Source organism: Cottoperca gobio, chromosome 9 (assembly GCF_900634415.1).
Source record: "Cottoperca gobio chromosome 9, fCotGob3.1, whole genome shotgun sequence".
NCBI lineage: Eukaryota > Metazoa > Chordata > Actinopteri > Perciformes > Bovichtidae > Cottoperca > Cottoperca gobio.
In genome coordinates, this window is record NC_041363.1 from 21214236 (window position 1) to 21229235 (window position 15000).

Consider the following 15000-nt stretch of genomic DNA (forward strand, 5'->3'; position numbering starts at 1 on the left):
CAAATTGCAAGCCCTCGTTATTGCACATTGACACTGTTTGGAAGCACTTGCAAACATTTATCAGGATCGCTTTTCTTCTCTGTGGATTTGCCAATTGTTTTGCGAACAAATAGCGAGCACACGGTGCTGCCCAGTTCCTCAAAAACAGAACCAGCCCTTAAAAAGTTCCAGAGCGAGCACTTGATGAAAGAAAACACAGAAACACCTTTAATGAATTAAGAAATCACAGTTGCAAACATCCCAAGTGTTCCAGCTTATTACACATCCTTCCATGTTTGTTTTGTTCACAGTGTTCCAGTTGTAAAGCTGAACTCCTGCTGTTACCCTCTAAAATGTGCAGGTTGCATGCTTGACCTGATCCCAGAGGGAAACCAATGGGTTACACATGGCACTCCCTCCGTGTGTGTGCATCTCCAAACAGTCTGGGAGTCCTTTTGCATATCAGATAAATATTTAACTCCACAGAAAGGAAAGGAGAAGGGGGTGCAGATGTCCCACCAACACTGCAGCCTGAATCTATTATTTCAGATGGAAAAGTGAATGGGATTAGCTTGATCCACTTTGGTACGCAATATTGTATAATACATGTTGTTTTATTAGGAGGATGTAACAAAACAAAATAACAAGCACAACACAAGCTTAAGAAACATGCATACAGTGTTTATTTTGCAACCAGGACACATTAAATAAAACTACAAAGATACTTCACTTATACAAAAGATAGATTATATCCCATTCACATACAAAATAACAATAATTTACTGTATAAATTAAACATTTCAATATTTTTTTTGTATTTACAATTTTATGAAAACAATGTTTTGGCCCCTCTTTATCATTTGCCACAGGGCTTCTGGTGATGTGTTCACGTCATCAAGCACTACAGGACAGTCACGTCAACGACAGTTTAGGAAAAGACCATTTCCACCGCTCAGAAGATAGCGTGGAACTTTCCGATTGACTGGAGGACGGGAGTTTGCATAATTCACCAGGCTATCCAAACAAATATGCCCTTGTTAGATTTTAACTGTCAGATTCCGTTAGCTTGTGTTTGATGTGAACGCACATTAATTCCTCATCGCTCTCATTGCTATTATCCTTCTTTTTTCTTTCACCCTCTCTCTACGCATGGTCTGCTCTGAACATCACAGACCCAGGGGTATGTGCTCTTGTCTTGCAATAATTAACATGAGTTACAGTTGAGCAGACAGGCAGAATATAGCACAGAGTCACATTTTTACAAACTTCTGATTGGGGAAAGAAAAAGGTTCTCAATCTTTTTTATCGACCTCAATTCTGTCTGATTCTTGGAAAACCATAAATCTTTTGACGTGAATGTCAGTGTGATGCTGCATCATGTGTAAAATATAACCCTTTTGTCTCAAGTGCTCAGGTTGCTGCCCAAAGTTTTTTTTTCTCTCTCTGTCTTTTCACTGAAACTGAATGCAAAAGTGAATAAGTACTATTTCATCTTGTAAGTAGGAGCAAGATTAAGTGCGTTGATGTTTCTAACATCTCCTTTATTTATCCTATCAGTGGTTTTTTTTGGGTGATCATCTGCAAAAACATCCAGTCCCAAGACAGGAAATGCCATAACTATGCCATTGACGAACTACAAAATTTTGACTTTTCACAAGTAGTTTAAATGTCACAGCAACGCACAGAAAGACCGTCACAGCTACAAACCTTCTGACAGCATGTGCATAGTGCTTCTGGTTATATTTCTGTCTGGTTATATTGTTTGCGTTCAACCTTTTGGCCTGAAATCAAGGTTACACGTAAAGCTTCCAGGTCTGCAGCATCGTGTAGAATTTAAGAAATGTACCGCTGTCAAAGGAGAAAAAAGCTAAGTTGACGAGGAAGTACTTTGACAGGTTTCTCAAATGCTTTGCCGAGACACAAAATGAAAGAGCAGACATAAATATCATCAGTGAATTACACAATATACAACAATATTCACCCCCACCCCCCCCTGTAATCAAAAGACAACTTAATGTGAACAATATGTTCAGTAAATGTCCAAGACTACACATAATACTACATGAGGAGTTTGATCCCAAAAGGCTTTGTGTTCATTTTGGAAATATCATCATGTCCGTCATGTAATAAAAATGTAAAAGATCCGGTCTGGAGAGGTGTTCAGTTGAGTGTACTATGTTTAAAAAGACTTAACGCTTTCAATCGCTGTACAAGATGTAGCATTATTTTTTTTACACTTTACATTTAGGTGGTGGAAATCCTATTTTGGAATGAAACTCTTCACATCCACGCTGATTTTAAAGACTCTAGTGAAGGACCCCGTGGAAGAAACAGATGTGATGCATCTGAGACAAGGGAAGAGGAGATCCTTAAGGCACTTGAACACCATCAAACCGGAAAGGCTCCCACCCACCACCGAGCAGAAAAAGCCCTCAGATCTTCCCAATCCTCCCTAAATGGCAGTTTGTCTGCAAACTGCACCACCCATATCCCCCCCCCCCTCCCCAAGTGAGCGACGCTACTTATCTCTCCACCCAAATCCACATGAGCGCTGAGTGGGCGAGAGCGCTCTCTGATCTTTTCCTTTTTACGGCGAGTGATTCATCCCCAAAGTGCTGTGATATCTACCTTCTGCACGACGTTTCCGTGTCCTCTTTCCCTCTCCTCAGAAAGCTAGTTGTCACGTGAAGCACATCAAAAAGAAACATGAGCACTTTGCATATGGAATCAAAAAGACAAATAAATACTCTTTGGGATGGGAGGATTCTGTTTTTTGGCTGCGAGTGTTCATCATCCATATGAGGCAGTTAGAGGAGTTATACAAAACTGCTAAGTGTTACACCATGTGTGTATCAAAGACTCCGTTTCTTCATCCTCTCTTTGATGCTGATGAAGAGTCGGTTGTGACTCTGAAGCACTGGGAAGAGGTAAACCTCCCTGTTTCCTAAACTGAACACAGACAGTGAAGTTAGCCGTTAATCTGCACCCGGCTAGGGTTGTGTTTTCACTGGTGAGCCTGCAGTCTGGAAGGGTTTTTGGAGGTATGCTGATTGCTATGGACATCTGTGGGTGATGGAAATGGAGCCTCACTTTCCGCCTTGTATGTTTGTCAGAGCTGCAGATCGTCCTCCTCCGCTCTCCTCTCCCACACTGAGGTCACTGACAGCCCTGCCTGTCCCGCTCCTCTTTGGTGCTGAACAGGATGGGAGGGCCTAGCCACTTGGGCCCACGGGCCATTTGGTAGCAGTCACTCAGTCACTTGTCATTAGCCACTCAGTTGTTGGCTTGTTGGCGTAGCGCCTCATATAGTTTCATTGTCTGAAGGCCTTGCATCTGACGGCCCTTGTACAGAGAAGTTGTGGGTGGCGGTAGCGTTTGGTTAACGGTGGAGCGCAGCGGGGGCGCTAGTTGCCCACCAGGGGGCTGAGGTCGCCGTGGTGGTTCTTTAGCTTCTTCTTGAAGAGGGAGATGGTCGAGGGTCGATACAGGATGATCCAAGGCTCAGAGGACGCCGTGCTCTGGCTGCAGCTGTCTGAACCGCTGACCGTTGGGATGTTTGGAGACCTGAGAGGGAAAATGGAAAGGAGAGGAAAAGAGACGAGAAGAGTAGAACACGAGAGAGGGGGAAACAGTGTCACACACCTGCTTTATTATAAACACAAACTAATGGCAATTACAATAGTGGATGCTTTTATAGGCTTCATTATCTTCCACTTGATATGTTTATCAAACTGAATCTGCACATAGTGATGGTCAAAATCTAAAATACAATATTTGCTAAATTGGTAAAATAGAGTTCACTTAAATCATAAAAAAAGATTATGTGAATGAATATTGTGTTTGGTGAAAAAGTTAAAGCCCGTTTAGTATTTTAGAAATCAAAAATAAAGAAGAACTCGCTGTTCAGCAAAAACTCGCCTACTACAAACTTTTTCTTATTTATTAAATTCATTTTCAGAAATAAAGAAGAGGATCCAAAAAGTAAGATATTTTCTACTTAAAGAAAATTATTAAACAAATACCAAGAATTTTTAGTCAATAGATGAGTTTTCTTTCTTAATTTTGTATTCTTATATATTTCCTGTGTTGCTACAATGAGGGGAATGTCTTCATTTCCCCTGTGTAACTGTAACTTCAGTTATGAATCACTGACAGGAGAAAACAAGCATCATGTAGCATGACTGCTATGTGTGATCATCGGAAGTCCCTCTTGGCTGAACCAAACTAGAAGAATGCGCTCATTTTAACTTTCTTTTTGTACGTTTGTAAGCTGCTATAGTCACATTAAAATTCAACTAATGTGTGAATGTCATCCTGTTCTTTCACCTTTTCCAGTATAACACAAATGAAGCATAACACTACAGATGTATGCTTTGACATTTGATGCTTGGTTGATCATGCACACCTCGAATATCCTCATACTTACTTGACCGTGATATGCAGCAGCAGCTTCGCCAGCATGGCTATGACTGTCAGAATGAGGAGAGCAGCCAGAGCGTAAATGGTCCACACTATGGAGAGGGAGCGACACAGTAACAAGACATCAGATATATGATCACAGTAATGAAAACAAACTCAAGCAGACTGAAATGGATTAGCAAGCGAAGGATTATTCAAACGCTGCTGCTAGCACACCTGTTAGCAGTGTTCAGCCAGCAAATTGTCAAAAAATGGTGATGCACTCTCAATGCACATCTGTTCTCCTCTGATTGAGAAACACATCAGATGGCCTTTTGAGGCAGAGCGCTCAGAGTTTGGAAAGAGGGATGTTTGAGGGAAGAAGAAAAGCACCGAACACATCAGTCCACTCTGCGCAGCTTCGACAAGAGGCCTGTTTGTGATCAGCAGGGGGACCCAAAGTAACTTCAGTTGTGAGTCACTGACAGGAAAAAACAAGTGTCATGTGGAATTACGTCTATATGTGATCACAGGAAGTCACTCTGGGCCAAAGATCCCAGAAGCCTCTCATCAAACTAAGATGATTTGAATACTTTCAGAGAAACCGGGGCATACAAAACTGGGAGCTCTATCTTTTAGAGACCTCTCGAATCATCCCTGCAGAGGTAGAGAGAGGTGCAGTAGGTGCGGTGTATCGTGGGTGTTAACATACTAGCGCTGTGGCCGGTGGTCTCGCCGCGTCCAGCCCACTGACCTGGCATGTTGTGCTCCGGTTTACCGGGGCTGGACGTGATCACGTAGACGATCTGGGAGGAACCTCCGTTAGAGGTGCTGTTGGATCGCTCGGTGACGCCGCCAGCTAGCTGCGGGCCCGCCGTGCTGGAGACGTCCTCTCCTTCATCCTCCTCATCTCCTTCAGCCTCCATTGTTCTGGTGTCTTGGCTTGTCAGTGCTGGGGAAAGAATAGCAGCTGATTAAGACAGGTTCATAGATGTTGTGCATTACACTGTCACAGTTGCTTATTTGCACATCAAGCAGACACAGGGCCACACTATTATTTATATTGAGTGGAGTTCTATCAAATGTAGTCAACATTCAATATCGACTCTTATTATAGGTCTGCTTTTAGTCTCCGCCAACTCCTGCTGAAGAACTCTGCTGCTGTGTTCACAAAGCTTCCAAGAGTTGCTCCTAGAGACAATATTCTACGAAGAATCTTGAATTTAGGATCAGATCCTTGCAAAGATACAAGTTATTCACAAAGCATCTTGGCCCTTAAGAGAGCTCTGAAGGTGAAAGGCTGTCAGAGGAAGTATGGAAAAAGTATGAAGGAGGACTTTTAAGAGGCTTAAGAGTTTCTTAAGCAGAGGAGAAAATGGCAGAAAGACAAAGAGCAAGGAGAAATATTCTCCAATTCACAAAGATCAGTGCAAATAGCCACACGCAGTTACAGTGGAATTATGAGCGTCTTCAGAGAGTTGGTGGTAACTGAAACACATTTATATGAGGGGTCACGCCCAGACTTTCCACTCATCAAAGGCATCAAACTCGTTTATTTTGGGATGCAGTGACCGGATACAATGGCAGTTGTGTAATGAAAAATAGAGGAATACAGCTTGGGACTCATACGTTTATTATATACTAAATAAATAAACTAATTATTCTCCCTCCTCAAAAAAGGGCAAATTGCACTCAGCTGCAAAATGTTATGTGTGCGTTTGCGCTGCAACATCATTACCACCATAGTGAATCGGACCTTGAGAGGGGGCAGATAGCAGCTTCAAGTGATGCGCAATTCATGGTGCTATCAGCAGCTGCTATCCCTTTTCTGTGAATTCGCCCCCGAGTCTTTATTTAGCTCTATGTTATTTGCATATAATTAACCATGAATAGTTAAGCATACAACAAAAAGAAAAGGGTGGAAATAAGTTCAGAGAAGATGGAAGAGGCAAACTAACTGCCAACTTCTGAAGCAAATACATTATTCATTTTGTACATCTTCCAATTTATGAATCATATCTCGATTAGCAATAAAGTTAGTCTTTCTATCGTCTTATTCATCTTGTTAATATACTTAATTCCAGCCATATTGCCCAGCCCTAATTGGACTAATGTTACAGTTCTCTGCAATGTGACAATGGGACTATTTCTATGTATTATAGCCAGGCTTTCACAGCTGTGAGGGAGAGGATAGGGAGCGGTGCATGCTGTGGCAGAGACACAGAAGAAGAAAAGCTCAGCCATGTCATTTCTATAAGTTGAGGACACATATCACTTAACGCCCCTTTAATTATTCCCGTGGGTAAAGTGGGCTGTTGCAGCAAGCACGCAGTAATCGGATACAGCGCGTTGATCATGTTGTTGAAAGTATACACAGCAGTCGCAAGTTAATATTAAATGCGTTTACAATAATAAAGAAACAGATCGACTTTTCAAAAACACTCATGCGTGCTGTAAACATGCGGTGTGGTGAGAGCTTTTCTGTCCCCCCCAGACATCATTCAAAAAACTGTTTGCAATAAATTTGGTTTGTTTTAACCTTCTTACAGCGCCAGATGTGGCAGAGTTTGATGCATAAAGCAACAGTGCCAGAGAGCCTTGACTATTTCTACACATTTATGTGTTCCCAGAGGCGAGCAATATATAAATAAGATCTCCTCTGCCTTTCATTTACTTCTCCTAAACATAGACGTGATTTATTTAAAATCACTGGTTGATTTTGAGAATGTTCTTTTCGCTTCTGAGAAACAAACTGTGGCACTTGACTCCTTCATAATTTTTCTAAAATGTTCATTTGCAATGAGCTTTGGTGATAAAGATAAACATCTCGGAAATGTATCGGCAATCGAGCAAGATCAAAGTCATCAAAGTAAGGTAAGCCTTTTCTTATTTGCCTCAAACACATCACACAAAGAACGGAGAAGTTTGTGTCTCTTTCAGTTGCTCCTGAGTGGGTAGGAAGTAGAAATAATTAGGATATTGGTGATTGTAATTCTAAGCTTCCTAAGGCTACACGTTGCTCCTTATTAGCCGAGTTAGGAAAGGTCATGGCTTACAGTCGCATAGGTTTTTTGTCTAAGACCAATTGTTTGTATCTACAAAATCCTTTTGGTGCTACACAGACACAGTAATAGGGAGAATGGTGTCTCTGTCCGTACCCCTCTGCTACCCTGATTGCACTACGTAACTTTGGTGAGCGGGTATGATCTCCTGCGAGAAGTGCGTAAGTCTTTGAGGCACTAAGTTGATGTTGGTGAAACTGGATCCTATGGGAGATCCAGATCCTATTAGGGAGAAAATGTTTTCTGGTTTTCCCTGTGATGTCCTCCGGCTGCTCTGCCTCGACTCTCTGTGATTTACTGAGTTTCCTGATGGAGAGAAAGCTAAAGTGACGCTAACCACTAACTGTTGCTAACTGCAGCTGGTGTCGCGCCAGAACCGGAGCCGGGTGAGCAGGCAACGGAACCGGGTTCGGTAGCCTTTAGAAGGAGGACGCTCAGAAGAGAAAAGGAGGCAGTGACAGCTATGTAGATGAATTACACTCTGGAACTGTACGGGCGCTAAACTGTCACACATCCATGAATAAAGGGTATTTGAGGGAGTGAAATTGGTGATATATATCAAAGTGTAATTATTTGTTTTGTCAGCTGGAATATAAAATATCACATGCGGATGGTATTTGATACCAGATACAATATAATGAACAAGTCAAGATGTTACTATGTATGAAATCTGTGACATGATATCTATTTATCTAACAACGTCTTGGTCCTCATGTCTCTGTGTATTGATATATATATATATATATATAATATTATTTCACATTCACTGCATACATAGTGAGTAAACTAATTCATAACCTATAGATTCATAACGGTCACCCCACCTCTCCTGTCTTTAGAGTCCTCTCAGCTCTCAGTAGCTTTGTGAAAAGGTCTTATGAGGAAACTCATAGCTAGAGATTTTAGCCCAATTTAGGTGGACTCCTTGCTGTAAGATGAGACACACTCCAAACTAAATGGTGAACCCCACCCATCCTGTGTCCCACATAGGTTGAATCAAACACCCAGAACTAATTCTGAATTCTATTTGATCCAGGCCGGTTCCACTCTTCTATGAATGGTGGTTGGATGTTAAAGCAGCATGAGATTTTTCTTTTCCTTTCACATAACAGTTCAACTTGACTGTGATGTTCCCAGAACTTCCCACATGTTCCCCATTTGCAAACAAAATACCACGCTTCGAAAGCGGGCTCAGCTATGATGTTTCGCCATCGTCATCTGAGAGTGTTTATTCTGAAATTACCTCTTTGACCGCTCAGCTTGCCACAAAGGACATATTAGATGTATGAAGTGTCGATATTTTAACTTTGTTTACCTGTTGTCTTTCTCTTTCTGTTATGTGTCTCTGTACCCGAGGCACTATGTATTCTTCTCTCTATCTTCTCCAAAAAAACCCTATTACTTCAGGAGGTGACCTTTCCTCATATCATGTCTCAGATTCCATTTCTATGCTACATGATGCCTCACATAAAAAAAATAAGACGTGAGCAAAAAGGATCGTGCCTGTCCAGAGGTCAGCGGATTTTGACCTTCCCATATTGTTTTTACTGTAACGCTACCGGCGAGAAAAATGACAGAGGATTACAAATGGAGGCAGAGAGGCAGGAGCGGGGACAGATTGCCTCGCAGTGTAGCGAGCTGTGAGCTTGAATGTCACCTAAACTGAATTATATCAGGGTGTGCTTCTCTCATGCCTCCAGAAATTAATCTATTAAATCATTTTTGGTGCATTCAGGCTCATTCTGAGAGAACGTACAGTAATATGAAAACAACAGAGGACAGCTATTCTTTTTCAACATTAGCTTTTCAACGCTGTCCACAGTAGTCTAGAGAGATAACGAAATGATTTGCTGTGAGGTCTTTAACTTTCTGTGAGCTATTAGTTCCCCAGCTGTATGTCTGCTCTACAGTGAAATCATGCTATCAGAAGGCGCGATGCATCACAGTATTTTGTATGTAGGTGGCATAAAAACATTTGCTGTGCAATTCACCGAGGAACACTCTGGAGAAGCAAAGCAGCCTGCCGCTGCTTGATAAGAGAGTGAGTTCCTAGAAAAACAAAACATTATTTAAATATGCAGTATCACCCGGGGGCTGTGAGACATTGACTAACAAATGAAAAGAGAAAAGGGCCAGCCAGTGGCGTGACAACTGCCTCACCACAGCTAAAAGGCGTTAATCCACAAAACTAGAGCTGCCATGCAAATCCATCACGGAGCCAGCAAGTCAGCACGCACCTGATCATGCAAATGTGGCTCTCGGTGGGTTGGAGAGTGGGTACTGTAGTACAGGACGTTTGCTAAAACTCAAACCAAACATTAGAAGTTATACTCTGTCATAAGATTGGAGACATTTTCCAAAACCACTCTTCGTTCGACGCAACCATTCTCACCAAAAATACCAAAAAAAGCAAGTGAAATCATACCTTGGTAAAGCAGAGCAAATCCCTGGGCCTGGTTGGTGCGGTCTGAGTAGAAGTACAGTATGACATAGTCGCCTGTGACGTTCACCAGCTCCCTCGGCGGGCTGCGCCAGTCGAAGCGTGCCAACACCTGGTTGGTGTAGCCGTTCAGGAGCTCCACCATGTCCGTCTGGTCGGAGATCTCAAAGAAAGTGAAGTTGAAGAGGATGGCGTAGGCTCCAGGGACCTGGACAGTCCAGTAGCAAACACGGCCAGCTCCGTACTTGTCGGGGAAGTCAGGGGAGTAGATCACTCCTGATGGAGAAGAGTAGTTTCCACCGCAGGCCCCCACTCGGGCTGGAAGAAAGAGCACAAAAAAGAGAAGAAAATAGTCAGTCTATGAACTGACATGGTACTCATTGATGCATCAACCAGATTTGTATCGGCCCCATTACTGACTTTATCAAGTGGATGAGTCGGGTTGATTCACATTAAATGCACTTTCTTTGAAAATGTTGCCATAAAATTCAATGTTTCAGATATCAGTTACAATGATTCAACTCTTAGCACCACAGCAACGGGTGATGTTGACTTACATAAAAACGATTTTAAATTTGGGAAAAAGAGAAGTGTGGGATCAGTACTCAGTACAGGCTGGCAACCAGGCATCAGCTTTAGGTTTCCGGAACTGAAAATCATTTTGTATAATCAATACGTGTTGATGTACAGTAATGTAGAAGGCTGTAGGTCTGATCACAGTTGTGGGAGAGGAAAGAAATGTACTTTTAGGTGAACTGGAGCCTAATTTACCAAAACGTCTTTGATGGAAGACATGACATCACGAATGACATACATGTTCCCACCTCAGGCTTATGCACGAACACAGAGCGCACTAAGGCTCATTACCACAGATACAGATGTCTTTTTATACGTTTATTTCTTTGGAAATATATTTCCCCCCCAGATGGGAATACCCAGGGCGACACTTGTTAACACTCACTGTCGAAGATGATGACCCAGCCGTCTCCACCGCAGGGCTGGGTGTGGTCGCCGAAGCAAACATGGTTACACTCCATGCTAGGCGACTCGCCGGGGTCACGCTGGTCCACTTCATTGCCACAGAAGCAGGCATATCCTGACTCCATGCCGGCAAGCTGCAACACACAAAAGGATTTATGCAAATCATTGCATCAGCAATTCAAAACAAACGTTGGGTAACACTTCCCATAATGCTATGTATTATAAATTAATTCAGCATGGGGGCCGGCGAGGAAAACATTGAGGGCGTCAGTCCAACGACTGAGACGATAAAGATTTTGGATATTTCCTCTAAACATATTCAAAATGGCACCCCCCCATAAAATCAGACAACTTTGCATTCAAATAAAATACATTTGCAAATACATAACACAGTCCAATGAAAGCATTTGTATAGGTCGTGTTTCTCATATCAGCTTTATGTGACATTGTAGTAACAGTTCACTGCATGACGCTCCTTCTCTCTAAAGTCTGAAGTGCTCTTTCTCTGCTAATTACAAGATGCTGCAACCTGAGTCTGGATAACCACACACTCTCAGCTGATTAGAAGCCTACTTTCAAACACGCAGCTGCACACAGGTTGTAGAGAATATACCTTACAGAAATAGCACCTACCTATCATTCAAATCAAAACTGTTAGTAAACTGTTTCCTGAAAGCATCGGAGCAGGAATGCAAAACGTCAAAAACCTTCACACAGTCTTGAACTCGCCACTGCTGACTGCTTGTTCTCAAAAGAGCCATTGTCCTCCATTCAAAAGGACACCATTGTCTGTTTTCAGGCCCTAAATGAATACGCACAACTGAAGGTACTGCATCATTTCCCACTCTGCGTCTTTTGTCATGGAATAGGAATTTGGGAGCCCGTGCTCCCGCCAAGATGTATCAAGCTACGTCCTTGTTGCATTATTCTATCTGATGAAGTAACACCAACGTGAATACTTCAGGCAGAAACAAGCGATGGATTGCTGTCTAACTCATCAGGCATGCTATTTGTCATAGAGTCACATGGGATCTGTACTTCCGAGCACCGACGTTTCACATGCACGTTAAGGACGGTGACAGTCCAAGGGTGGGCAGAAGATGCCAATCTGCCGCCACATCCTGTAACATCTGCTGAATTGAGAAGGGAGGGGGGAACTGTCAGTATCTGTCAATGCAGACGAAGCTGAACCAGATCTGCTGAGACAGAAAATGAACACCTGGCACTGCTTATAGTGGAGACAATGGCCTGCCAGATACAGAGATGACAGAAAACGCATTGACGAAGAGAAGAGGTGCCCACTGGGCTAATAATCGTTCATTTCCAGCTGTCAGCCTTGATTGCCGTGATGATTTGTCATCCGCTGGTTGGTTCGAAGCAGGAAGTTTAATGGCTGAATAAAGAGAGCATAGACTGCACTGGGCAACAACTGTCAGCAAATTGCTCATAAATACAGATGATTTACATAAAAGCTTGACTATTGCTGGAGACAGCTTGTATCCATTCATGACAAGGGCAATTGACTGGACACTTTTCATCCAATGAGGGGACACATTTAAACTTTCCAGTACGAGGATAAAGGAGTTGGTAATTTGAGTCTTTTAGTTTTGAATGTTTTGTCCTACAGAGGCTGCCAGCTTTAATTTGAGTTCAAATATGATGCTGAACAGGTTTTATTTTCATTTCACACATTTCTCACCTTGTATCTCTGCTTCCTACAGAAGCTAATGCAGTTCTGGATGGTGAGTTTGTTGGAGGTCTCGCTGGTGCCGGACAGTGTGGGCGGGTCGCCGCTGTCTTTGAAGCAACCCAAGTTCCCAGGCACTGTAGGGAGACAAGAGGAGGGTGAAAAACCGATCAGTTACACACAACAATCTGTATCCTATGCTGATTATTAGCATTTGCTGTGCAAATATAAGGGTGTTTTTTTGTCATTGAGAGCGTTATATTCAGTTCTGTGGGGTTTAACTGCAGGGATCAGTCTCTGGTTTGTATTTTAGCAAACACATCACACGCTGCATGAACCCTTATGTGCCTGTATACACTGTGACGCACTCAACAAGTATTTCAGGCCTTTTGTTTGAATATTTTGGTGTGAATTGCCAACAGCCAAGACAACAATTTGGCCTCTGAAGAAAAGAGGCGAGGAGGAGGAGGAGGAGGAGTTGGAGAGAGGAGGGAAGAGCGTTGAAGGTTGAAGGGGACAGGAGCTGGAATCTAGAAAATGTACCCTGTCAGGTGGGAGCGCAACTCGCATCAAATTAGGGGTATAACGTTTTCTACATGTGTGACTGCGTGTGTGTGGTCACAATTTCATGCCTTCAATGTGCCAAGAAGTGTTATAAAGCGCCTTTCCAGAAGGTATTCGAGTAAAGGCAAAGTCTGGAAGGAGGCCAAGCAGCAACACCTTAGGTCTACATTAAAAGCAGGTTTACTTTTAACCCGTCAAGAGCACAAAAGTAACATTAGAGCAAAAATTCACTCTATAAAGTTTTGGTTCAAACTTTCATAAAACGATGCAAGCTGCAGCAACTTCTACTTCTTAGTTTCACTTAGTTTTTATACTCTCTTGGTTTTGACCGTTGTCGCAGCCCATCACATCAATAACTACTGAGCATTAAAATGTTTGTGAGGCGAGACCTGGGGATTTATGACACAAATAGGCCAACAATCACAGATTGATCACAGACCATACAGATGGAAGATGGATGTTGACACCTTTCCTGATCTTATTCGAGTCAGATGAATCCGACACCTCCCTTAATCCACTGTGTATTTATCAAATACTATGCAATCTTTCAAAGTGATTAAACACGCCAAAGCCTTTAAATTCAAAGTAATAATTAAGGAAGTGCCAACAAAGCTTCCAGGAGTCTATGTCCCATGATTTGTTTTTCATTGCTCACTCTTGTTTCATGTCCACGTTCTGAGTTTAAACAACTTTGGCAAACAAAGGTAAACGCACAATCTGAGAGTAATTTCCAATGTGTGTATAAAGAATCTCCCCCATAAGCTCTTCTAAATGGAATTAGTGTCATCCGACCTTAGGGTACAGACCAGCTCATTAGGAAAAGATAAGAGCAAAGACTGTGTCCAAAATAGCTGTCAATCTCGCTCGGAGACACAAACAATCTAAAGCATGTGACATTACAAAACTTTATCATGCCTCTACAATTTCCAAAATTCATTTCGAATTCCAAATGCAAGTTAACTGACGCACAAACCAGCTTTAATACAGAGCTCAAAGTGTGATTTTCTTGCGGTCTTGTAAAACTCAAAATGTCTGAAATCTTCTGAACTGGAAATCAAAAACTTTTATTTTATACCAACTCTTCATTATTAGAATCATCGAAAATAACAGTGTTACACCATGTAAATATGAATGCAAATACAATTCAAGAGAGAACTCAGCAATGCCGTTTCCCCACAAAGAGAGCATTTGATCATAAGTTAGATATTACACAGTCTTGTATGTGTGTGTGCAACGATGGAGTCTTGCTTTGTGGACGCTGCAGAGTCTGACAACGAGCGCAGAGACCGTGGAGCGGTTTGTCCCCTGACTGTATATTCTTTCTACGTTCTGTCCTAAACTGAACATCTCTGGAGCTTTTCAGTTGTTGTGTGTCTTCTCTTATCAGACATTTACATATGTCTGCTCGTCTGATCGCAGCAAGTCCCACCAGTGAACAACTGGCACCAAGTTTTTGGCAGGAAGAAACAGAAAAACACATTGATTTTTACAAGCTTGTCATGATATTTTGGAACATATTGCTATGGGATGGATTAGCAGGCAATTTGAATATTTCCAAAATAATTGTAGAGGTAGCTGGAAATATGAATTTATTTATTTCTCTATATTTTCATGTATTACACAAAAAAACATTTCTTAGTTATATAAGAAAATACTTTTCATTTGTTAAGAATTTAATTCACACAGGAGTAATATACACAAATAAACTTTACCATGTGGTCATTTTAAATAAACTATTTATTTTATGAATGACTAAAAAACATGCTATCTCGTGATATATATATATTGTTATCGCGATATGAAATTATCTGTAACGGGATAGAAGATTTTGGCCATATGGCCCAGCCCTATGTAGAGAGGAACCAATCAAAAGTGGCATCATGAACTGA

General features: G+C 42.0%; 1 protein-coding gene across 2 annotated transcripts in view; it reads right to left on the reverse strand.

Annotated features, from left to right (window-relative positions):
• Positions 1-2499: 2499 nt before the first annotated feature.
• The window catches only part of kremen1 (kringle containing transmembrane protein 1), a 57105-nt gene continuing 44604 nt past the window's right edge, over positions 2500-15000 (reverse strand). Inside the window, exons 4-9 of one of the 2 annotated variants that reach the window (XM_029439989.1) lie at positions 12560-12684; positions 10841-10994; positions 9865-10197; positions 5132-5329; positions 4406-4490; positions 2500-3543 (exon numbers count right to left, since the gene is read on the reverse strand). In XM_029439989.1, coding sequence (XP_029295849.1) covers positions 3384-3543; positions 4406-4490; positions 5132-5329; positions 9865-10197; positions 10841-10994; positions 12560-12684 — 1055 coding nt within the window. In that variant the 3' untranslated portion in view covers positions 2500-3383. Of the gene's footprint in view, positions 3544-4405; positions 4491-5089; positions 5330-9864; positions 10198-10840; positions 10995-12559; positions 12685-15000 lie in introns of both variants that reach the window. The other variant, XM_029439988.1, reaches the window with a different exon arrangement.